Source organism: Haemorhous mexicanus, chromosome 3 (assembly GCF_027477595.1).
Source record: "Haemorhous mexicanus isolate bHaeMex1 chromosome 3, bHaeMex1.pri, whole genome shotgun sequence".
Classification (NCBI taxonomy): domain Eukaryota; kingdom Metazoa; phylum Chordata; class Aves; order Passeriformes; family Fringillidae; genus Haemorhous; species Haemorhous mexicanus.
The window spans coordinates 91826826-91852773 of NC_082343.1; the positions used below are offsets into that span (position 1 = coordinate 91826826).

The 25948-nt window shown below is 34.7% G+C and overlaps 1 protein-coding gene across 1 annotated transcript in view; it reads left to right on the plus strand.

Moving 5' to 3' along the window:
* The window catches only part of EYS (eyes shut homolog), a 702981-nt gene that overhangs the window by 542042 nt on the left and 134991 nt on the right, over positions 1 to 25948 (plus strand). Inside the window, exons 37-38 of the mRNA XM_059842660.1 lie at positions 14174 to 14338; positions 21665 to 21818. Of these exons, the coding sequence (XP_059698643.1) occupies positions 14174 to 14338; positions 21665 to 21818 (319 nt within the window). The remainder of the gene's footprint in view (positions 1 to 14173; positions 14339 to 21664; positions 21819 to 25948) is intronic.

The window sequence follows — 25948 nt, forward strand, 5'->3', positions numbered from 1 at the left end:
ACACGTAAAATATAGTTCAAAGATGAAAACTCAAACAGCACTAAAATGCAGGATGTGTTTTTTTAATAATTACATACCACAAGTTGAAAGGGCAGGGGTTCCTTATGCTGGGACATGTTCTTCTGAGCATATTTTGATTTTATTACCCTTTCAGTGTGTCTTGGGATTGTGTTTATTCCAAAAGAATAATCAGCACTGCTACTGTTCTAAGCTGCATCTGAGCTATGCCAAATGGTAGTTCATTTAAACCTTGTTTCTTCCTCTCATACCAATTTTTCATCTATGATTAGAACAATAAGTAGTTTCCTACATTACTATTTATAGCCCAGCAGATATTAGTAAGGCAGATGGGGAATGTGTATTTAAAAGTAGCAGTAAATATGATTGCAGTTTTGTTTTATTCTCTGCTTTCATGTAGTTTTTTTTTCATGTACCAGAGAATCATGACATTGTGTGACATTAGTGGCAGAGCTGTGACATAGTAAGGTTATCTCATAATTGCTTATTAGATTGGGAAAAAAATTATAGAAAATGGATATTACAGCAGTGCAGGTAGTTCTCAAAATGAAACCTAATTCTACTTCTGCTGATGACTTTAAATAAGATTTCCCATCCTAAGGTACCATGTCCTATCAGAAAGGAATTGTTAGTAACTGTGCTTTATTTTAAAAGAGCAGAGCCTGGGAGAAGCTCCTCTCTGCATAGCTTAGTAGAGGTAAAGAACTAAAAGTGTTACTTGATCTATGCTTGTGAACCAAAAAGTGACTATAGTAAATTCTTGGTGCAACCTCTGGCTATTCTTTGGTTGCACCAGTGATGCATTTAAAATGGTGTGGTTTATTTTCTTTTATAATTACTCTCAGAAATATTATGTGCCTCCTTTTTTTCTCCTTTTCAATACCTCACATTGCATTTTGCCAGGCCCGTCACTCTCAATAACTTTTTAGATTTTGATGGAGGAAAAATATGGTTGGTATACGAAGAGGACTGTCAAGAGAGTGATACCTCCATTCATTCTAATCTAGAAATTCTTGTTCTGAATTCTGTTACCTCAGATATTTCAGACGTTTTCAGAAATTCTTGCATTTACCAGTCAATGAAGATTTTGAAATTTTGCTGTTCAGCCTTATTACTCTAGGCAGATATATACTTCCCAACTATTATTTTCAGTATCCCAGGCTGAGCGAGGAGCTTCACCTTCTCTTCAGAATTACTGATAGTTGGTTTCTATAAAATGACAACAACCTGCATTGCAATGCATTCTAGAGAGCCTGAAAGTGTTTTTCCTAGAACACTGTTGTGGTTTAAAGAGCCCAGGAGGCAGCTCAATCCAGTACAGCTGTTCCCTCCCTCCCTCCCTCCCACTGGGATGGGAAAGAGAAATGGAAGGTAGAAGTGAGGAACACTGTTTTCATCATAAAACCAAAATATAGCACCACACAGCTATGCTTCTATCACAGCTAAAACCAGTGCAGTCATGTCATTGAAATTTACTGTGGAACCTCTGAGATTTAAAACTGAAAAAACAACCTAATAAGTAACAACAACAAGAAAAGTACTGAACTTCATTAAGTAGCTCTTGACATTATAATTAATGGAGAAAAAGAGTGGCCCCTTCAACAATTGATTCTGTTCTAGATTATTGGTTAATTTTAGATATACAAAAGCAAATTTACTCTCTTTATATTTTGAGAGTACGCTCCAATGTCTTAGGTAAACGAAATAAGTTAGTGTGAAATGGTAGATAAACTGCTATTTAATAGGTATCAGCCATAGGCCAGTGATAAACAGAACAAAGTAAAAAAAAGCCATCTGTAAAAGATTGGTTATTTTGCTATCAGTACATCAGACTATAGGTTTATTTTGCTAAATGCCAGTTATACCATATTGCATAGTCAGAAGTATTTGAGTTTCAGACCTTTTCTGCTAAGTAAACTCCTGCTGCAGTACAGACATCAGTGGTTTCGAGTTAAAAAAATGCTGACCAGCCCTCATGCCTACAATGTCCTTTGTCAGCAGCTCTAAGGTCAGAAACAGAAATATACCAGCTGAGAACCTGGCAGGGTTTTCAGCTTTCCATTAGCGAGGGCAGCAGACTTTCTAGCTCCAACACTTTGGGATTTCTGATGTCACAAAATCCTGATCAACATCTTGCCTCACGTATTTCTGTCTGCCTTAGAAGGCAGCTGATGAAAGACTGTCAAAGCTAAATCTAAAACTGATATCAAACCTGAGGTGAAGTATTAATCTCTGAGTCTTGGAATGGGTGAGAATATATGTTCTGGAATCATCATGGATGGAAGAGAATACAATCAGGAGTGTTTACTTTGAAAAGGAAGGCATTACTTTCATTTGTTTCCTTATTCTGATATATCAAGGATATCCTTCAGAAGCTGCTATGTGGAAAGATGTCCTAATCAAATAACTTTAAACTATGAACTTCTAAAGCATTTATGTCTAAATATGGGAAGTGTAGCAATATATTTCCTCTAAATTCTTATGCTGGGTTCCATTCTCTCTTTAATACTGGAATATACTGGATGGATTTATGCCTGCATTTCCTATCTAAACTTTTGGCCTGAAAATTTCCATTTTTAAGACAAGAATGAAAAAACATGTAGACTATTTTGTCTGGTCCTGGTTGATGGAAGCAGCATATATAAAAATGAACAGTGTGACAAAGTAATAAATAAAGCAGAAAAAAAATTACAATTAAAATGTTAGTACTTTCACAATGTGTTCCATGGATAGTTTTTAAGCTTTGCTGGATAGATTCTTCAACTGTGGGGAAAAAATTTAGGAGTTTAGGTTTTTTCTTCTAATTTCAATTTGGAGCAATAAAACCCAAATTAGATGGTTGCTGGGACCTAGTACTTTGAGATTATTACCATCAAAAAACTCACCAAGTTTTTTGCAAACTTGAGACAGGTGAATAAGAAATAAGAAATAGTAATTTCTTATTTCAGAAATAAGAAATAATATCCAATGAATTTCTTGCAGAAATTCATTAATCTCCAGAGCAAGTAGACCATAATGTGTAAACTCCTGGATGATCTGATGGGTGTCCAGAAGTGTAGGGTTTCCTTCCTCAAACCTGGAGACCAGGGCATTTGCAGATTTCTGGATACTAAGTAAGTAGTTTGACCTAGTGGACAGCACAGACTGCAAATTCTTCCTGTTCTGTGTTGGGTTATTGGGGAAACAAGATGACAGCCCATTGCTGGTCACTTTTTAGGATGGCTATGAGGGGTGAAAGCCTATCTGAGAACTTTTTAAAAGTCATGTTTTAAATGTAATTGCCATTTCTCCTTTTCTTTTGGTAGTCAGTTGTCCAAGTTGGGAGCACAATTCCTTCACATTGTGTACATCAGTACTTAAGCATCTCTTATCTAAAACATGTTTCTGTCCTGTGAGTTCAGCTGGTATATTTACCAGCAGCAAAGTGTGCACATTATTATAGCTTTTTTCTCAGACCATCTACAGGGATTTGTACTACTGTGAGGAAGAGTATTTTGGCAAAGCAGCAGAAGGGGTCATCCATTTTTCAAATGCATACTTAGTTTACTTTGGCCTCCCTTCCAAAATATGTAGAATTTCCTGAATTTTATAAAAGAATTATTATTTATCTCCCATCCTTTTCATTATCAAGTTTCAGGGAAGACTGTCCTTATTTTATATTACGTTAAAATCTTAAAATTTACATTCACTGTTCCACAAAGAGGTATCAGCTTTGCAGTGCTGAAGTTTTTTTGTAATTGCTACTCAACTGTTAAACAGACAGTTTTCTGCCTCATAACAGAAAACTGCTAGAATTATCACTTTTTCTTCCTAAAAATAAAGTGAAAGTCATCCCACTACACGAGAAAATCATTGACTTTGATGAAAGAAATAGACAGATTGAAGATTATGAGAGAACATGACACGCTATTTTAAAATAGACATTTAATTGAAAATAAGATACCACAAGATTAATTCCTTAGCTCAACAATTAATAAAACAACAGAAAAAATCAAGCAAATTTTTAATAGTACCTTTGTGTTTTTATAATGAACTAGGTATATTTGAGATCTGTTGCTTCATACTTTCCTGAAGACATTCTCTTTTACATGGTGTTGAGGAACAACAATTACTTTAGTCCCTCAAAAATGTTTCTGTATTTGTATTGTTGTCTGAAGGAGATGATTATTCACCTCCAGGAATCCTTTGTAGGAATATCCATGTACACAAGAAATTGTTTCTTAACTATTGGCAAATGCTGGAAAATAACTTGTCATTTTCTTTCCATCATTTTGTGTCATTTCAATTAGTGCATTTTTCAAACTATATTCTGGTGTTGTAGCTTGGACACCTGGACTTGAATTGCTATAAGCAGAAGTCTTGCTTATCTTGAAATTAATGTGTTTTAAATCTGCAGTAAGCCACGGAGAAAAAGACATATTTTGTGTGCACATACATTTCTGTAGGATAAAATTATCTCTGTCCTTTCACTGACCACCTTGCTATTAATTTAATTTCAACAACCTGCTGGAGTACATCTGCTTACACCAATGCAAAGCAGATAGTATAAGTGCTAAAATCTAATTCTGTATAGTTAAACAAAAGGAAGATTTTGGCATGTGGTGAAATCAACAGGCTTGTGGTATTCTGCCCTAAGTGGGAAAAGAGTACCAGAAGTGGTTTTGAAACAGCATGTTTTAGTCTGGAGCAACCACTCTTCAGATTCTAGAGTAAAGCTAGAGTTGAAAGGCTGTTTTGCTGCTCTTTCTGACAGAACCCCAAAATATGAAAGAAATATTTTTCTAAAATTATCCTGCAGGGAACATAAACCACTAAGTAACTCTATGTTTAGACAAAAGTCAGATCTGCTCTCCTAAGGAAAAAAAGGCTGCAAAAAGATCTGTTCAAAACTGGTGGCTTTCTTCACAGGCCTTTTATTACCTTTGGGAATCAATTTAGGCATGCATTTTTGGTCAAGAAAAATGGAAAGGGGGAAAAATCAGTGTTGGGAATGCTGTGTTTACAGCCATGCTGTAGGCTTCTTTTGTCCCCAAATGGAGCTTGCTCTGTTCCTCAGGAAAGCAGTCTGCCCCTTCCTCCTCAGGAAGGATTGCACTGGCCCTAGAGGCAGCAGCTATGGGAAGGCAGTTAGTGTCTTGTCTACTGCTCAGTCACTTCTGCTTTAATAAAATCACAGAATCAGCAAGTGGTTTGGGTTGAAGAGTCCTTTATAAGCCATCTGGTTGAACTCCCCTAAAAAAAGCAGGAATATTTTTAAGTTGAACCGGTTGCTCAAAGCCCTGTCTCAAAATCCATGCCAGAGTTGGCACAAAAAAGGCAATATACAGGTATGTTGAAGAGGTTCTCTCCTTGTTTCACCTACACCACAGTAAAGGTTTGCTAACACTCTCACCTAAAATCAATGGAAGAAAAGCAAGCAGATAAAGTGAAAGCTTTAATACTGGACATCCATCTCATCTGGAACTTCTACCAGTTATATTTTGGAAGTGGGAGAATGAGGATTCTACAGTTCAAGACTATAACCAAGATAAAACCTAAGATGTCAGAGTATTACAACTTGGCTGAATAAGGCTCTAAAAATTAGGAATTATGCAAGTTAATTCCTTTTCAATTGGCCACCTCATTATTTTAATCCAGATAAGTTTGCTTACTTGATTGTAATATTCATTAGCAATTTCCTGTGACTGAACTGGTTTGTGTGCCCACAATGCTGAGCCCAACTAAAATACTTTCAAATTAGTGCTCTTGGGATTAAGCAAACATCAATATCTGTAAATGAACATGCTTCTCCCAAATATTGCTGTTTTATAATTGCCAAGAAAACAATCAAAGTTGCTGCAGCTTTGAAATTAGATTTGTTCAGATTTGTTATTATTGTTTCACTGTTGTTGAATACTAACACAGAAAATATATTAAAAATCAATTGGAAAATATTTTTCCAAGACCGACATTGCATCTGCTGTAGTGTAAATGTTTAAAGTGATAATTATACGTAAGTGATACTTCTAGCCTTATAATTGTTAAATAATGTAACAGTGATAAATGTTAGGAAATAAAGGAAAGGAATAGGCAAATTGTCTATATAGATAGGTCTCCATTTTATATTTTTTGCCTTTTAGGCTAAAAATAAATAAATTGCATTAACAAAACTTGGGGCAGAAAACTAACGGGTTTTGAATCCTCAAAGGAAAGGGCAAACATAGTGAAATATCTGTTTTTCTAATCCATGCTCTGATACCAACTTAATTTGTTAATGACTTTAACCCTTAAGTATCCTTCTTTGCCTGTTATTTGTTAATTTTTTTCCCACCAAGCCCTTGAGTTAGCTACATGGTTCCCAAAGGAAGACATAGCAAGATGTTAATATAATTAAGAGATGAAGAAAAAATTGCTTTCACGTTCCTATTTTTTTTGCACCCTGAACCTGTGAAAACAAGCTCAGATTAGAACTCAGATTAGATTTACACAATTCTTTAAATGATATACCTATATCAGCTAAATAATAATAGGAAAGTCTTATCAAAATCTCATCAAAATCTCCAAGGAAAGTAATAAAAACCTGTTGCATACACAAGGTAGCAATACATAAACTGTGCTATTTACATGAGCACATTAAGTTTAGTGTTCTTGAAACTACACTTGCATTTCACTTTTAATATTGATTATTAATATCTGGTGGCAACCATATGACAAATTAGTCTGCAATGTTATCCAGATGGAAGATTCCTCTTCAACTGACTAAGTATGACACATACTGAAAAAAATCTGAATATTTTTCCAAATTAAACCTTTGTAGCCAATTACTCTTCAAGTATTTCGAAGATCCTTTGGGATAGGAATGTTTGTTTATGTGTTCAAGAACCATTGCAGAGAATAAAATTAAACTTAGATGGCAGAGATAAAATTAAAGTGGCTGAAAACACATTGATACCCCATCAAACAAAACAAAACAAAAAAAGACCTTGGAATTTTGATAAGCATGAGAATTATAACTTACAAATAAAATATATACACATTTAGCTGAGACTCACTGCAAACCAATAGAAAATTAAGATAATTGACCCATTCATTTGGGGAACCAAAAAGTTCTCATTACAATGATGATCTCTTGTACATAAACTTGTTATGAAAAGTATGAGTTTTCAAAAATATTATGACAGCTGCCTCTTTTCTTACTGAAAACCAATATTTTATTTTCTTCTTTTACCAGTTCATTAGATGTGAATCAAAACTGTGAAAGCTCATGTTCGAGTAGATCTTCTGTGATATTTTACAGAACAAATATATTACTGAAGGAGCTTCAAAAGATTTTTACAAGTCTTGCTTCATTAAATTTTGCCTTAATATGTGTCACAGCAACCTACAAAGCAACCAGCATCTCAGCACCAAATATAGCAGTGCAATATGACAGCTCCAGTTTAAATTATGATTTCATGTTAGGAGTCTGTCTTAGATTTTTTTCCCATAATTGGGAAAGATAGAAATATATAAATTAAGATATAAAGGACATTCACTTCCCTTCTAGATGGGGTGCTTTTTAAAAATAGATAGAACTCTGGTGTTTTTGCAGGAAGATCATTTCCTGTCAAATATATTCAGCTTGAAAAAATATTAGATAATAGCTTCCCAATTTCCTCCATGTCAAATTCAGGAAAAGAGAAGCACTTATGCATCATTTTGAATGCAGGTGGTAAAATACATCTGATTAGGTACAAGTATCAATTAAGAACATTCTTTCCGCTTCAAAATCCAATGCACTTAGGAGAAAAGTAATAAATTTTGGAGATGAAACTAATCAAACAGTAAAAGACAAATCACTGTGTTGTTTTCAAAACTATGAAAAAACAGGCAGTAAGAGGCTAATTCTGTTTGTGGATTTGGGCTAACAATAACTAGATTGTTTGGGATTTTTTCAACACAAAACATCTTCACTACTTTTTATCTTTCTGTGGAGGTGTCATTTCTGTTATCACAAAATCTTGAGCTGAATATGAATTAATAATTTTCTTTTTTTCTTTTTCATGTCAGTCTTTTGTACTTGCTGACACATCTGGACTTTACCTGTCTATGTAACCTGTCTATCCAGAAAAATTTATAGAATTTAATAATTACACAGCACTTCTCACCTGGACATTTATAATGTTTCTTGCCCATTAACTGAGTAAAATTCTTCTTATTCTGAGACAGACAGGTAATTTTCTTCCTTTCACATAGACTCAGTAGTTGACAAAGTTCTCTTCTTCTATAAATGAATGCAGTTATAACTTTGCTGATGTAAAACAACTGAGGTATAGGGGAAAAGTAAAATTAAATGATTCCTCCTTCCTAAAATGTGAGATTGGAAGAGGAATATTGTGAGCTACAAAATAGGAATGTGAACAGAATTATTTCTTTGTTTTGTGTCTCTCTTTTTCACAAAGCATGTTAACATCAAACTGATTTATTATGATCTTGATTTTTCAGACATGCAGCTAACTCTTCAAATTCTTTGTACTTAAGGAATGCTTAAACTATCAACAATTTCTTTCTTGTAATAAATCTAATAACACTAGATTTATTGAGTTGATCTGCTTATTGAAATACAGCTGTCAAAGGAGATGGATAACTCTAGGCACTAGGTGATGTCAATTGCTATATGCTTCAGATATCTATGGAATCATTAATTTCCTTAATGTTAAATGGTCTGCATATCTTTTAGTTTCTGTCATGCAATCTTAGTAGTGATACACAGAGCAAAACCAGTCACACAAAAATCATAAGCCAGATCAGGCCAGGAGGGCATGTAGCTCAATTTCCTGTCTCAGAGAAAAAACAGTCGCTCTTTAGAAAGGATATATAAAACAGGACAACAGTTTTTTCCCCAAGTGCATTGTTTCAGCTTCCACCAATCAATGAGACTAAGGTTTCCTGACCTGTGGTTCCATTGTATTTGCTAGTCTGGTGGATTAGTTTCCCTGGTTCTTGTACTGTTCTTAACTTTTCCTTATTTTTTGTATATTTTGACCTACATAGTATCTTTTTGCAATAAATTGCCCCAAACATTCTGCAAAAAGTTAGTAAGAATTTTCTTTTGTTTTGCAAGCCTGTGACCTGATAGTAACAATAATTGGGTAATTGAATGCCCTTACCTGCTGTGTTCCAAGACATGGAGCTGCCATTTCTTACCCACATTTTCCTCTGCATGTTGAATAGGCCTGTTCTGTTTCTCCATCTGGAAGCAATGCCATTCCTTTGATCATCCCTACTTCTGTTCTGGGTTTCATTGTAACCTTTGCAGATGCATGCTTGCTGAATATCTTCTGCTTTGTTTTCCTAATTTTTTTAAGTCTTTTCTTCTATTACTGTTCCACTTGTATGGCAGTTTCTTTCAATGAAAATGAATTGATGTCCTGCTCTAAGGATTGCTTATGTGACCCATTGCCCTTAGCACTTTCCTCTTGAGTCTTCACAATTAAATGTACTGTCTTTCTGCCATTCAAAGGCCCTAGCAGTCTGCAAAGTAAGAGATTAAGTCAGTGATCTGTTTTCAGACCTCCCTGTTGGCAGCGGAGAGCATTATCAAAAAAACACCAGGCTGGCCTGATAGAGGAAGACTTGTGCATTTTATTTTGTAAGGATTTTGTGCTTTGTTATGTTGGAGTTCAGTTACAGCAGGCAGGAGGCTTTTGTGCATTGAGACAAATGAATGAAAGCAGCAAGGGTAAGATTTATTTTGTTTCATATTTTATTGTCTTGAAACAGCTGAACTCAGCTAATCAATTATTTCATAGGAAATGGTTGCTGTATTTCAGTACTGGTGTAGGTGCATGTGATGCTTTATGAAACAGCCAAGTCAGATTTCATAGGTACCAGACATAATCCCTAGGAATTTTCTGAATCATATGTATTTCACTTTGATTTTCTTCACACCATGAACATAAGATAAAAGAATGCATTACTCTGAGGTGGTTAAATTTGTTTGCCTGGGATATTCTCTGAGCATGACATGGATAGAACAGATCATGTATTCATCAGACCCTTGATATTGCTTCTTAACTGACTTTCTGCCTGCTGGGAACACCTCCATTCTTGATAATATGGAAAAGGTTTGCTGCACTGCTCGTAAAAGTTTTTATCACCTGTGCTTCTATTACATTCTCTGACTGATGGAAAAGAGGAACAAGCACAGAATCTGTCCATAGATTTCAGAGGATGTTTACCATTGTAATTGAAAGATACAAACTGCAAATTCAGAGTTTAATCCCCTGACCAAATATTCTGATATCCTGTTCAATTCACATCTTTAACATTTCAACTCAAAACTACTGTATTAATTTGATTTTGCCTTAAGAAAATCCTTCTGCAGGTTGCCTATTTCTGATGCATAAGCAACAAGAATGAGAATTGTTCATCTGCCATCAGACATTGCAGGCAGACATGTTTACACCTAAACTATTGACCCTCAAGTCCTTTTATAGCAAATAAAGTGAAACAGGCAGGTTTAAGTCATGATTGGGTGAGGATAATCACATCCTAGGATTACCTGTATACTTTCATTATTAAAGAGGATCAGGGACATTCAATGAAGTTATCTACCCTGTAGATTGTAGACAAACTTAGTCAGATGTTTGGTCTGATTTTCCTACCAGAAGATGAGTGCATTTTTTCTCTTTCTAGGATTTTGTGAAAGAGAAAAAATTAGTGATTTTTAATGATGGCTGGTGCAGTTGATGACTCTAAACATCTTTAACACTTAAAAATATATTTTAAAAAGAATTCAACAGAATTTAATCAAATTCAAGATAAGCCAGACTTGTAATAAAAAAAAAAAAAATGAAGAATGCAAAGGGAAAATTAGAGGTAGAAGTGGAAACAGATTGATTCCATTTCAGTAACAGTAGAAAACTATATTCTTCCCCTTACTCCTCTTTGTTTTCTGACCAAGACAAAATCTAGTAGAGACATAATAGAAACTTGTTGGTGTTTCTCAACTTTTTCTTGTTGTACTGTGTTATTGTGAAAATTGTCATAAATTATATCCCAGCTAATCTATTTATTTCAGTAGAAAATTTGAGTCTTCCATTTAATTGTTAAAGTATAATTCTTAGCAATATGTATTTGTCAGGTAATTCAGACTCAACACTGTGGTCCCTCCTACAAATTTTTTCTCTTGAATTATTTTTAATCTTTTTTACCCTTAAAATGTGAGAAACTTTTTATTTCTTCCTGTATCCTAGTTAATTGTTTTGAGAACCCCTTAGGTTGCGTGTGCTCACTTGAAGACCATTGCCTCAGTGGAAGAGAGTCCCCTGTGATCATGGACAGAGGTGACAGTGTCAGATAGTGGATCCAGAGTGGATTTAAGTAACCACTTCTTACTGTTAGCCTGTCCTGTGAAATATATTAAATACTAAATTATTTATTGCCAGCAACCATCCTAAAATATGAAGATCTGTAAATATTGCTAGGAAGCAGTACTAAAATACTCTCATAAGGTGGTGGAAAATTAGCTCATTGTAGTTCAGCAGATGCCCTTCCTTGGATCTGATTCATGGATCCTACCAGTGTGCAGCCATGATCAGTGCTTCATGGAACTTTAATTTCTGCTAATTAAGAGTTTACTAGAATGAGGGAAGTGAAAAAATTTTGTTCAGACTGGCAGCTTTGCCCATAGCTGTTCTCCCTGTGTACTGTATCACAGACATAAGTTTTAGGTTCTTAATACAGAGACTCAATCTGTTTTCTCCCACTTAGACCCTTCATCCAAGCAGAAGACTAATCCCTGTGCTCTCAGTGACCCCTTTACTGATGTTGTAGACTTGGAACAGATTGCAGCTGTTGTACAGCTTTAGGGCAGAAAATGACTGTTCAGGATCAGCAGGCTAATAGCCTGCACACCATAGGGAAGAGGATGTGCTCTGCATCTTGGCATTTCTGGATGGCCTATTTGCCAGGTATGCATTTGTTTCTGATGCAGTTGCTGCATTTGCTGTCTCTTCTGCTGATTTCTGAGAGGACTTCACGACACTGGTGGTGGAAGCCTAGGCTGCTCTGGGCACTGCAGATGTAGACAGGACTATTGAAATAGCATCTTTTCTCAGCAGTTTTGCCTATACATCATTGTAAAGGCTTTGGATGCAAGGTGCTGGACTCCTTGGAAAGTTTCAAATCTTTAAGGGAGATCCCTCCTTTGAAGGGAGCTAACTTTCCTAAAGGACTAATGAGATTGTCCTTCCTTTCAAGATTGCCCAGATATACCATGATCCCTTCTCCTCCTCATTCTTCTCCCCCTTCCCTTCACCTAGCTGACAGAAACTTCACAGATGAATTTTAACTTTATTATAAATTGCAGACAGTTACTCTCCAAGTTGACTGGTTTGGGGTTTTTTTTAACTACCTAATAAAAGACATTTTAATAGCTTTGTTGCTCAGTGTACCACTATATTGTGAGTACTGAACCACCCTGAGATTTCTAAAGGCATTGCACTTCAAGAATAATAATTAAGGTTGAGTGCACAGAACCTCCCTGTGAAGGACAAGAGAATCACCAATTTGTTGAGGGTGGAAGGGACCATCATCTTGAGACCATCAAGTCCAACCCCCTGCTCAAGCAGAGCAGGATCACCTAGAACAAGTTTCTCACAACCATGCCCAGTCTGTTTTTGAAAATCCCTAAGAACTGAGACCTGACAAACCCCTCTGGGTATTTGCCAATGTCTGACCATCCTCACAGTGTTACAGTTTCCATGTCTTCAGGTGTAATTTCTTGGGTTTTGATTTGTACCCATTGCTATCAAGTGCACTGCTGAGAGAAGTTTGGCTCCCTCTTCTCCATCCCCATGTATTTACAAACAGGTGTTAAGATCCACTTGAGATTTTTCTTCTGCAGCCTTAGGAGTCCTGGCTCTCTCAGCCTTTCCTCATGTGAAAGAGAGCCCAGCCCTTAATCCTGTTTGTGGCCCTGCACTACACTGCTAGATCTCCTAGTACTGTTTCTCTTTAAAATATGAATTTAATTAGGCAAAACACGCTCATAATCATGTAGGTCTGCCTCTGAGTTGCAATGCCACTGACCTTTTTGATCCCATATCTTTTTCCACTTTCTCCAACAATCTTGACTTTTCCAGACCTGTGATTTAGAAACATAACTAGTCACTGCTGGTTTTCTTTTGCTGTCAGGGTGTGGTGTTTTTTAATGACTGTCCTTCCACATGTGCTCATTTAGCTAGGCCTTTCCTTTGGTCCTTTTTTCTTAAGTCCAATAAAAACAGCAGAGGATAAACAGTGGTCAGATTCACAAACAAAGAAACAATTAATATAATGAATACAAACTTTTTTAAAAAGTGCTAATCATGCCTGTGTGTAATCATCACACATAGATCCATTGTATATTTTTAGTTCATTAAACTAAAAATTTCTTTGCAAAAAATTACCTGAACTCAAAATATTTTTCTTGATGCTTATTCGTTGCTCATATCCCTGGTGATCAGTCTGGGAAATCTTCAAGGTATTTTGCTTAAATAGGTTTCTTAAGGCATTGGGAAGACATTCTGCCTAACCTCAGTTAGTTTTAGCTTATTTTTTCTTCCATTCATGATACTATTATCGTGTCTAAAGGGTAAAAAAAACCTGCAAAAACCATAATGATTAAAGTAATGAATGCAATAAACATTGCAAATGTTAAGCCTCCACACTTAAAAATTTTCTCTTAACAATCATTCATTTCCAGACTAGTGTAGTGGAAAAATGCATATTCTGCCCAATGGCAGTCTCTTTATAATTTCAAACTGAACAAATTTGAGTATTCTGAAAATGAAGACTGGGTTTCCTGTCTAGAAATAAAAATGAAAAATAATTCACAGAGATGTCATAGGACAAAAGTTCTGTACTGACACATCTGTAAAGAAGAAAATTTATGACAGTCTTTTTAACTTGCATCTTCTAGCAGTAGTCTCTCCTATAGTGGTCTTTTCACTTCTGGTAATAGGCAGATTTCATTTTCTATGTATTTGATTTAAACATTTGAAATTAAAGAATTTTATATGCATGCTTAGCAAATAATATAGGTGATGATGCTATTCACAGGTATAAAAAATGGATCTTTCTTAAGTGCTTGCATTTTATTGCTTTATTTTGTAATAAATTAATAAAAATAGCTTTTTGTTGTTCATTTCAGATATAGCACTGTTTTTTCCATCCTTCACTGGAAATTCTTATTTGGAGCTACCTTCTCTGACATCTGTATCTGAAACCAGGACTGCATCTGGGCAGGAAACAAGCAATCTGACGACTCTGTACTTGACAGTGAAAACAACTGCTCTAAATGGCACCATTCTTTACAGTGAGTACCAAAGATACTTGAAGCTAAGTATCAGTTTTAGCTCCTTCAGGTCCTTATTAACTTTAGTGTACATCAGCTGGCATTTCCTCTTCAACAGCAAAATGAGTCATTAAAATGCAGTAGAAGCCTTTTGGTATTCTAATGCATGCTGCATTATAAAATTTGAACCATTGTTCCTTGTGTAGCTCTGGAAAGTTCTTTAATTTATGACTCATTGAGCAAAACATAACTTACAAGAGAAAATGCTGCTTCCTGACAAGAAAGAACATAGTGAGCATGACTTTAGTTGTAAGTTTTACAGCTCTAAAATACAAACGTTGAAGAAGTTTTGAACAACTTACAGAGAAACAACTTCTCTGTAGCTGGATTGAGTCTCGCTTTTATAATTGTGATCTTGGCTCCAAATTCTTGATTTATAGAACTATCTTAGGTTCTGCAGTTTTGCCATATTTTGAAGCACTTACTGTGATTTCACACTTCAGAGAATTCTTTTGTGATCCCCAGAGAGTATCCGTGCAGACTTGGATGTATGCCTGTTAATACTACATAAAAAGTTGCTTCTTGCCTGCATATTTCATTCCTCAATATATGGAATAAACTTCTGAGACAGAAGTACGCTTTTCACTAGTCAGCAAGAAAAAATAGACTTCTCTGCCAGTTGAGTATTTCATTATATATTTTATCTTGCAATTTCTTGCAAATGGAAAACATGGAAAGTGAGGTGATTTCTTCCCAAGAGCTAGAAAAATATGATTATTTGATAGATTTACTCCACAAAGACAAAATCATTGGGAGCATTTTCAGTTCACTGCAGCTTCCTAGGGTTTCTCTACACAAGAAATCTTGTTGATATAGCATAAATAATTCTGATTAAAATCTGTGGCATTTATATTAATCTGGTAGTAGTATATGCAAATTCACCTGAACTATGTACATATTTATAAGCCAGGGTTAAAAGTAATATAAGCTTTGTGGCATTATTTAATTATGCCTTTTGTTATTATCTGTACTAGATTTTTTTTTTTAGATTTGAAACTCTCTAGCCCCAAACTGAAAATTAATGTTTACTTCTTTTCAAAACAGTATTTTAAATTCTTGTGTGTTATATCTGGGCTGTTGCTGCAGCTGCCTAAGCTACAGTACTGCAAAATTTGCCAAGAATCATGCATAAGTGATGATGTGGCAGTTCTTTATATCAAAATGTTTTATACTTGTTAGTATTTCAATTTCAAGAGGAGTTATTTGCCCTTGAAGAAGAATTCAGTGAAGGTTATTGGAATGTATTTGGCATTTAGTGATTTTGTTTGCTTGATCACTGCAGACTAATTTGGCTCCAGCCAAAGTTAAAGTAAATAGTAAATCTTGCTATCTACACATAAGCCCTGAGTAAGCATTTCTGTGAACCAAAAATCTCAAAGAACTCCATACCAAAAAAAAAGAGAAAAAAATACGGAAGATTCTATGCTATACTCTGGAGGAAGTGGTGTTTTTTGAAGCTAAAGGAGCTGAGTTTGTTCAGCCTGGAGAAGAGAAGGCTCTGGAGACACCACATTTCAGTCTTTAAGTATTAAATGGGTGCTTATAAAAAATATGAGGCTAAACTTCTTAGTTGCCTGTTGCAATAGGACATGGGCAAATGTCTTTAAACCAAAAAAAATGGTGTGTCTTTGAACCAAAAAACACTAAAAGAGTGTAAATGTAGACTAGATATAAAGATTTTTTTTTACAGTGAGAGGAGCAAGGTACTGGAATAGACTGCCCGGAGAGGTGGTAGATTCCTCATCCCTGGAATCATCCAAGCCAAGTTTGAGAAGACTCTGAGCAACCTGATCGGGTCAAAGATGTTCCTGCTCACTGCAAGGGGTGAACAAGATGACCCATTCATGTGACTCTATGTATTTTCTTTTCTAGATGATGTACTCATTTTACATTTAACCTAATTAGATTTTTAAACCTAATTTAACCTGTTCAGCTATTAGTTCATACTGTCTATGGAAAATTGTTAATATGGTATTTTTCAGGTGTTTGCAGAGATTTTCTTTCAGCAGTATTTGAGGGCTTCACGTTCTTTAGAATATAAGTGTTTCCACTTTCTGAAAAGATGGAATGACATTAGTGGAGGACCATGAAGTTTGTTGCTTTCCAATTACCCATATCTGAGACTTCCATGGACTGTGTCACAGCTCACTTCTTGTCCCTCCAAAAAGGAGGCAGTGTGGGTCAGGATTAGTGCTACGAGTTCAGTTCTCAAGCTAAAATTGAGCTGGGGTAGCTCCAGGAACTCAGGATAAATTTTGTATATTTTCTCAGAGTGAAAACTCACCTTTTCTTCATAGGTACTCAATACCATGTCATACTTGCATTCTCATTCCCTATGTTACCCCTAAAATGGAATTTTAACTGATTTGCAATATTCTGCTCTTTTAGTCACGAGTAGGGTTTCTATTAAGATTCGATTTCTGTTAAGCTAAATAAATAAATAAGTAAATAAGGAAAACTTTGGATCTCTGCCTGGCTGTGGAACACAGACACAGAATTCTTGGAGAATTCTGATAAGTCATCCTTTACTTTTTGTGTCTTATTATCAGAATTCTTGTAGAATTCTGATATTGTGTTTAACATTAGATAGATCTTTGATTTACATTTCCACTTTAGCTATCTCTGCCCCCTCCTTCTATAGCACCAATTTCTTTTCCTTGTTTGTGCTCTTTCTTTTTTTGTCCTGTATCTCCCTGGTAATTAGATTCCTTTCCAAACATTACAAATATTTCCTATAACGTTTAAGATCAATATTCTTGTTTGCCTTTACATGACCATAAAATAAAAAATTATATAAATTTGTAAATAAAAATCTCTCCAGTGTTTTATGAATGAACTCCATGTGCCTATTCAGATAATTGAGAATTTTTAAATTATTTCTGTACACTCTTCTGTCAGATAAATATCCTTTGTGAGTTTCCTCATATGCTTTCTCTGTATTTCTTTCATCCCCATTTTTTCTCCCTGCTCGGTCTTTCATTTTCACTTCTAACTACTACAAAAGAGAAGCTGCTGCTCTCAGCTCTTCTGTTTTTAATAGTAATACAACTCCTGCCTTTACTGCTGCTTTTTTGAAGCGGTGTTACCATCAAACATCCAAGGAATTAACTATCAGCAGAAAGCCAGCTTGAGGCTAATGCCCTCACTAGGTACAAGAACCACACACTTCTAAGGGTTAATGCTCCCACCATTTTCAGATTCTGTTAATTTATGCATTTTAGCAGTGGTTTAATAATTATTGTTACAACAAGCTTCACACATTCATAAAGCAAAAACCTTTCTATTTGTCAAAATAACTTTTTGAAATAGAAAAATTATTACAGTGATCTGCTTGTTTCGGATGTACTTTACTAGGAAATTGTTACACTTTTTGATTACTTTTTTAAAATTAATCTACCTTCAGATTACACATTTTACAAACACACCTGTTTTTACCAGTTGGTGGTGAGGTTACATCTGTTTTTCTGGCAGATAATTAATAGACATTTAATTACAGGGAGAAACCTCAGACAAGATGCGACTGATACACCAATGAATTTGAATCAGAAAGTATGCATAAGAAGACTATTTAAGTCAAAATCATAAGGATAATATAAAAGGATTAAAACTTGCATCTATCTTTACCTAGTACATTAGCCATTGAAGAACAAAAAAGATCTGGGCCTTCTTCACTTTTTCATGTCAACATGCCTTAAAATAAAAGTAACAGAACACTAAAAATATCAATGCATTATTTTAATACCTTTTAGCAGTTAGTGCAATTATATATATGCAAATATAGATAAGACAAATTTAAAAAATAGAGAATGCAGCAAATAAGCTTGCTTATGGGCTAACCAATAGGCAGAATATGAGAATCATTACATGTACTAGGCATGTCACTTTAGTAAATCATACCATACTGTTAAAAAAAAATTTACTATTTGATGACTCTATTAGCAAGAATTTTATCAATGGTTTGTTGAAATTACCAAGTACTAAGGACTTATAGAGGCTTCCAAAAGTAGGTTTTCTGGTGAAAAAATGAGGAAAGAGATAGGGTATCATAGAAGCCTATGTGTGGTTTATAGAAAATTATTATACATATGTCTGTTTTAATACAAAGAAAAATGTATTTACGTTCTCAATAATGATGTTTTCCCTAATTATTTCAGTATGTATTCAGGAAATACATACATTCAAGAATGTTAACAGTAAATGGACTAAAACTGTCTGGAATTTTTGCAGTTACATTATGTTTAAGTTGTTGATAGAATGTGACAGTTACATTTGTGCCAAGAAAGATTAGCCATCATTTGAGAAGATTTATTTGTTGACTACAGAATGCGTTCATAAAATTTCTATTCTATTCCTTAATTATTTTATTTGTTTGCATGATTAAATTTCATCAACATGTCAAAGCAAATTGTGATATTTAGCCACAAAGCAAAATAAATTGCTAGTGATCATAAAAACCTGATATAGCTGTTAAGTTTTACTTCATCATTTTCACTTTTAAGAGAGTCAGCATAATGCTGCTCACAATCCCTTCAAGGGTAGATTGTTTAGCTCCTGCTATATATGGTAGCCTATAACTTCTGACAATTGGATTTCAGATATCATAGCCCATGTTTATAGCATTTCTTAAGGACAACAGCTCCCTTTTCATAAGCTGGGCTCATAAATTATTTCCTTTTCTCTCAAAAGCTCTGTTCCCCAGATCTTCCCATGTTCCCCTTAAGAAACTAATAGAGGCCATTCAGACATTTGAGTTGTAGTCTCTTTGTCTCTTATTTCAGCTGGCATTTTCATGTGGAGCATTTCACAGTATCCTTCCTCTGCGTCAAAATATATTTTATTTCTTAATAAGCTTATCTCATATTTTAATGGGACTTCGAATCTGTCTTTTAAATATGCAGACATTTAAGCTCAATGGCCATTTGCTTGCTGACATACTGATGTACAAAAATAACCTTCCAGCTACCAGTTTTCTGTGAAAGGATGATTGCTGGGATTCTTTTTCTGGAACCCCTCACATAATCTCTACTAAGGTCAAGATGATTTACCCCTAATATCCATCAAGGTTTTTAACTCAGATATTTCCTGATCTTAGTCTCTTCCCAGGACCTGTCTGTTTTGCTTATGACTCAAGCTTTTCCTATGAAGGTAGCTTCCATCATATGCACTGGGTAGTATATGCTCTTTCACATTGCCAGAACAAAATTCTGACTCTTCATGTTCACTGTAGAAAGATTTAAAGGACTGTCCTTTCAAAGGATTTCATACCACCTAGCAAATAATGTGAAGAATGCTGTTAGTCACCTGTAAGTGTGACTTAAAAGTGCTCCCTAGACTGAAGTTCAAGCAGCAACACTCACTGAAGTTTCAAGAAGTAATGTTGCCTTTGAGAGAGCTGTCCCAGATTTTTTACTTTACTGGTAATAATGAGGACCTTCTTCCAAGATTTTACTAGTGGGCAATGTGAATAGACAGACAGAGTCACTGAGAGAAGGGAAACAAGCTGTTCATCTGTAACTTCACTTTTTCAAGACGTTATATACGTGCACATGTACATCCACTTTGTTCTCTCTGAATCAATGTGGCTTACAGATCTACTTACTGGTAGAAACTGGAAATGCCAGGAATGGCATGTGCAGGGAGGGGAGAAGACTAGGAAACAAATAGTGCAATATGTTCATATATCAGTTAAATGATGGTTCAAAAGCAGTGTAATAGTGCAATATATTTTGAAAGAGCATTATCAGACTATTGTAGAAGGAAATTGTAAAAGCTAAAGGCATGAAATCCAGTCAAATTAAAAGAGCTTTGGAGTTAATTAGGTATTCAGAATACAAAATATGTCTAAGCATAAAAGACTTCAGTAGGTCATCAGGATTTGTAACAGACTGAAGAAATGCAATGTTGACTAGGAAGCTGTTCTCAAGGAGGGAGTTTACATTGTGAACTGTTTCTGTTAGGAACTATACAAAAGGAAGTGATCAGGTAGTCGCAAGCACTGTGTTCTCTCTCTGTCTCATAAAAAATCATTTTTTGCTTTTTGTTTTTTCCTCCAAAATAAACTATATTATTTTGATTTTACAAATTGGTGTGTCTTCTAAGTCCCAAGAATGCCCTCATTCTTTTTACCTTTCTGAATAAAAACAATAAAGGATGCTCTGACCTGTGGCCCCCTGCAGCAGCTCCAGGGCTGGGAGCTCCTACCCAGCAGCTGAAACCCAGCCCAGATCCCAGCCCTTCATACCCACCCTGGGGGACTCCTGCTCATGGCTCATGGGCAGACTCACTCAAGGCTCACACACCCAAACCCAGGCACTCCACAACTGAGGGTCCCCCAAATGCTAGCGTGAGATTCCTCCCTGCCTAACACCCATGCCAGCACCCAGGGCCTCCTATTCAGAGGCAGTAGTACATCAAAAAATACATGCAGTATTTTCAATTTTGTGACCCAGTTAGTGAGTCTTTTTTACTTCAGTTAAACATAGTGAAATACAGTGTAAAAACAGATTAACGTTTTAACTATTTGTCTTAAAGGTGAAAAAAAATTGTCAACAGGAACTGTCATACCTTTTATGAAAAGTAAATACAGATAAATTCAAAGGGCAAATTCACCCAATAGCATTGGAAACTGTAGGTGTTAGTCCTTTTTGTTTAGAAAACCCTGATATCATTCATCACTTAAATATAAATATTTTGCTGTCATTTTTACAATGTATAATTATATTGTAATATATAGCAGAAGTGAACTTAAGCATATTTTTCATTCTTATTTTTAAGAGTCCAAGTAACACTATGTTTATTGTTTTGTAAATAATTTTTCTTTTCTACAAGTCTGAAATATATCATTAATTGAGAAAGGTGAATTTTTCATAATATTAAATCTATTATAAGAGCTGTCCTCTTATAATTTTTGTTTTCTATAACTTATTTGAAAAGCTGAATTAATGTGAATTTGTTTTTTTATTGTCACCTTTGCTGCCTTAATGATACTGCTGGATATAGAGAGAAGTTCAATTAATGTAAGATCTCTGTAAGATCAATGCCACTACAGTGGTATTAAGTAAATTTTGTCTTTTAGTTAATTTATTTTACTTTTAACTGTTATCAGCTAAATATAGAGATTTACAGTCTGATTTTTTTTCCTCACAGTTAAGAGTCCTGTATATGGACAGAAGTGTCCCCAAGGTCACATGGGCATCGTGTCTGATGATGGTGTTCCAGTAGTGTGATTTAGTTCTGTGAGGTCCTACACCTTCAGAAGTGTGACTGTCTCCATTTTTGTTTTCAAAGCTGGTGAAAGAAATTTTGGAGAGCAGTTTCTTCACTTGTATCTTGTGGAGGGAAGACCAACAGTTCGACTAGGCTGTGGAACCTCCCAGAACATTCTGACTGCATCCCTGAACCAGTCTGTCAGCAAGGGTATGCTCGTCCCTATCACAATAAGGTAAGAACTGGGTTACATTAAAGGGTTTTAGTAATCTATATTGAGCAATAAAGTGTAATTTAACTCTTTCAATTTTTGGACAATAAAGAGGCAAGTAAAATTGGAAAGGAAATTTGGAAACTTTTTTCATAAAGTTGAAAATATAATTCAATTTCAATTCTCCTTGACTGAAAATACATTTTAGTTCACACAGATTACTTCAGTCCTTTGGAGAGCTTATGAATCATTTAAAGTCTTCAAAGTCCAGATACATTTACAGATACAGATTATTTCAGTTTGAGAACTGAAACAGTTTAAACATAAGTTTTGAAATTACAAATGGGGGGTCTCATATTTTATGCTTATTATTTAACACATTGAATAAATTAGATTTGTCATCACATTTTAATGCTATATATAAGACTAGTCTATTGTTTAAGATAAATTAAAAATGGGCATGCTAACAGCATCTTACATTACAGGGTGGACTTGGTCATTTTAAAAGCCTGATCCAAACAACTGTGATTCTAAAAGTTTTCATATCTACATTTACCACTGTACTATCAGGGTTATACAAGAGTGGCTAATCACTCCTGTCATTTTTCATCTTGTAAAATGATAGTTCTCAAAATGGTTCACTAATCATTCTGAGATGGGTATTGGTATCATGCTTTGGTAATGAATTAACTCTTTTCCAGTCATGGAATGTCATATGTGCAAACTAGGTAAGAAGTAAAACAGAAATAATATAGGGTTTTTTGCTATATTTATATTAGTAAGGTTAAATAATGGTAAAGTATTCAATCTTTACTTCAGAAGTGTTTAGAAATAATTCTGACCCGTATAAAATATCAAATTACTGTGATTAAGATAGTATTTTTTTACATCATTCAAGTATTATTAAGTATCAATTGCTGCACCTGGACTGTAAACATTTGTGCTGTGAGGGAATGCAATGCACAAATTATGAAATTAAAGGAAGCCTTAGCTAGGACTATTTTTGCTGTTAGAGGATGGTCTGTGAAGGAGACTGCTGCAAAAGTTACCATGAGACATGCATGTTAGACTTCTCAAAATTGCCTTTTTCTATCAAAAAAGAAAAATCAAAGGAAAATCTGAATATTTTTGTGTTTTTCTTCTGAGCTGTTTCTCTGTGATGTAAATGTTGATAATTCTGAAATGACAGGGGTTTGTTGATCTCATTATATATAGTAGATTGATATGGGGAGAAGAGAATGTTCAGCATATATTGTTAGATTGCATGCTTAACCCATTAGCTTTACCACTTCTTTTAAAAACAGACTTGTTAGAATATAAATCCTCTTTTCTAAATATGGAAGGCTAATAGGAGCTGCCCTTTAAGAAACTGTTTCCTTTCTATTTTTTCCTTTCTATGTTTTCTTCTTATTTCTTTTCAGCAGGGATGTTTTACCTTTTATGCTTAGTATTAACATCTAGTATTAATGGAACAAAGTTACATAGCATACATTCAAATCTTATTAGCTGGCTGTGTATTTATTTTAGGATTTTTGAACAGATTGTAAAAGCATATGAAAATTACAAAGTATATCACTTCCCCTCCTTTTGATCTAGCAGATAAAGAGTTTTTTTCTCTCAGAAAAAACTTGATAGAGTTATACAGCTCAATACTAATAAGCTATTCTAAGTTTGTTTTTTAATCCCAGGGGCTTCTCTTGTATGAGACATTGGTCAGAAAATTGTCTGCACTGCATCAGCTGTGAAAGCATTGTCTTTGCTTCATACATTTAAGCCATTAAAATGCCATACCAATTTCAAAGCCTAATAATATTGTAGCAACAAATGCAGCTAAACGACAATTAAAAAATTGATTCTAGGTATAGAGTTCAAGTTCACCCTGAAAATTTTATTTCCTTCTTTTTCTACCTTAATATTAACACTTCTGTATTTATGGGCTCATTCTTCTTGTTGTTACACTAAAAAATACTGTCAGTTCAATTTACACATTTCCTTTGTTTACTAGAGTTTTATACTGCTATCTTTGAAACAGTGGCATACTAAATAACTTGCAAGGTGTGATTGTAGACTGTGACTAGTAGGGATTTACATGAATTTGAGTTTATGGTTTTGGCCTTCAAAATGACTTGTGATTATTCTTGTGAGTCCTTCTAAAATGTAGAGAGAGCAGTATATCCTTCACCAAGCAGCAATAAAATTGTAATCCTTCAGCAGTCATCCTTAACCTCTGTCAAAGGAAAAAGCAAACTTGACAAGGAAGTTGTAGCCTCCCAAGCTCTTGTATCATAAGATATAAAATATGAATCCGTGACAAACTGTTGATTTGTGTTCTCAGAGGCTGTTGGAGATAGATAATTCTATCTGTATGCTTTACCTGCAAAATTGTGTGGGGTTTTTTTCCCTATAATGCAGGAAAAGAGTCAAAGAGTAGAATAAATGACCATTTTTTGTTACTGTTTCAAAACCCTCCAATAGGAAAAGAATACATTTGCTACATTTGACTTTGAATTAGTTTGGAAGATCATATTTGACACTTATTCTGGTTTTGGATTCAACTATGACTGCAGTGGTTAAACACCACAATTAACACATCCAATATCTATAGAAACAGACTTTCTCCTTTTTGAACTTATTCTTTTTAATCCACATGTGCAAGAAACTAATACATTCATATAGTTTAGAGCTACTGCTTTCTTTTAACTGTATGATTAGTTTCTTTAGATATGGCCATTTTTTCAAACCTGATGAAGATTAAATGAGTTTTAAATGTTCAGTCATTGTCTTTATGGTACTTGTGAAATGGCAGCTTTATAGAAGAAAGTCAATAAAGCTCTGATTGCTTACTTTTTTTGCCTTGCCTAAAGAAAATAAAAACCTGTTTCAATGCAGTTTCATTTGTGTTTCTGTTTCTGTTTATTTTAGGATGATTTGATTACTGGTTTGAAAATGTGTATTCATTTGAGTGTAATTTTTTGTGATTTTATGATTGAGAATGTATTGGTTTTTTTCAGTTAAAGCTTTAAGCACATACTTGAAATGTAGTTTGGATTGGTTTTACGGATTTGTTCTTTAAAGTTATTCAAAGAACATTAATCCAAACACATTTCATTCCATGAGTATGTTCTGGAATGCATTTGCCTGATGTAAAATTTGCTCCCTTTTTGGTTAAAGTGATATTACTGTCTTGGGGGAAAATGATGTTTCTTCAATTCAGCGGTTGAAGGAAGGTAAATGTAACTAAGAGATTGAAATAGTCAGGTCATCAGGATTTTGATTTATCTAGTAAGGTGGGTTGTCACTTTTAGAATATGAATACTAATATATTTTAGACATCTTAGATTTTTGTCTGTTCTGCACAGTGATGCGATACAGCGGGTCCTTTTCCGTTTAGGAGATTCCAAGCAAGCATTAATTAAAATCTTCCCTGTATGTGACAACATCACTCTTCAATCTGATTTACCTGCAGAACTTTCAGAATTTTTCTCTGGAATTTTTTGAACATAGTGACCATCCCCACAGAGCTATATCATGGTATTATGTACATTTACGTTTCATGTATCTTCCAAGTGAACATATTGAAAGCAGTTGTTTCCAGTTTTCTGTCACACTTTAATCAGTAGTATGGATGTGAGCATTTACTCATGGCTGAGAAGGGCACCTTTAGCTGTCTTTAAAAGGGTTTATTTGTTAAATACATTATCCAGTTAATTTGGCCAGCTATCACCTAGACCATGCAATGGTACAGAATCTGCTGAAGTTTATTATTTGGTCTTCCAGCTTCAAAAGCAGATGGCACATTCTGAACTGGGAAAGTCCTCAGCATGTTTTTGTACCTCCACATGGATACTTTGGCAAGGCTTAATGTATTAAATACTAGTTACAAGATTATATTATCTGTGCCCATGATTTTACCTACACTTCTACTTCCTCCCTTTCCACAGAAGAAGAAAATCATTGCTTGAACTAGTCTAAAAAGCTTTTCATGCATGTGTATTCTGAAAATGTGTTTCTAAAAGACACATAAAAATCACAATTCATACAATATATTGTCTCATTTTCAATGATGGTGTTTATCTATTTAATTTCATTATTTCAGAGATATATAGGTTTTCATATTAGTACATATTTTTATTGTCATTTACAGGTGTTGGGTA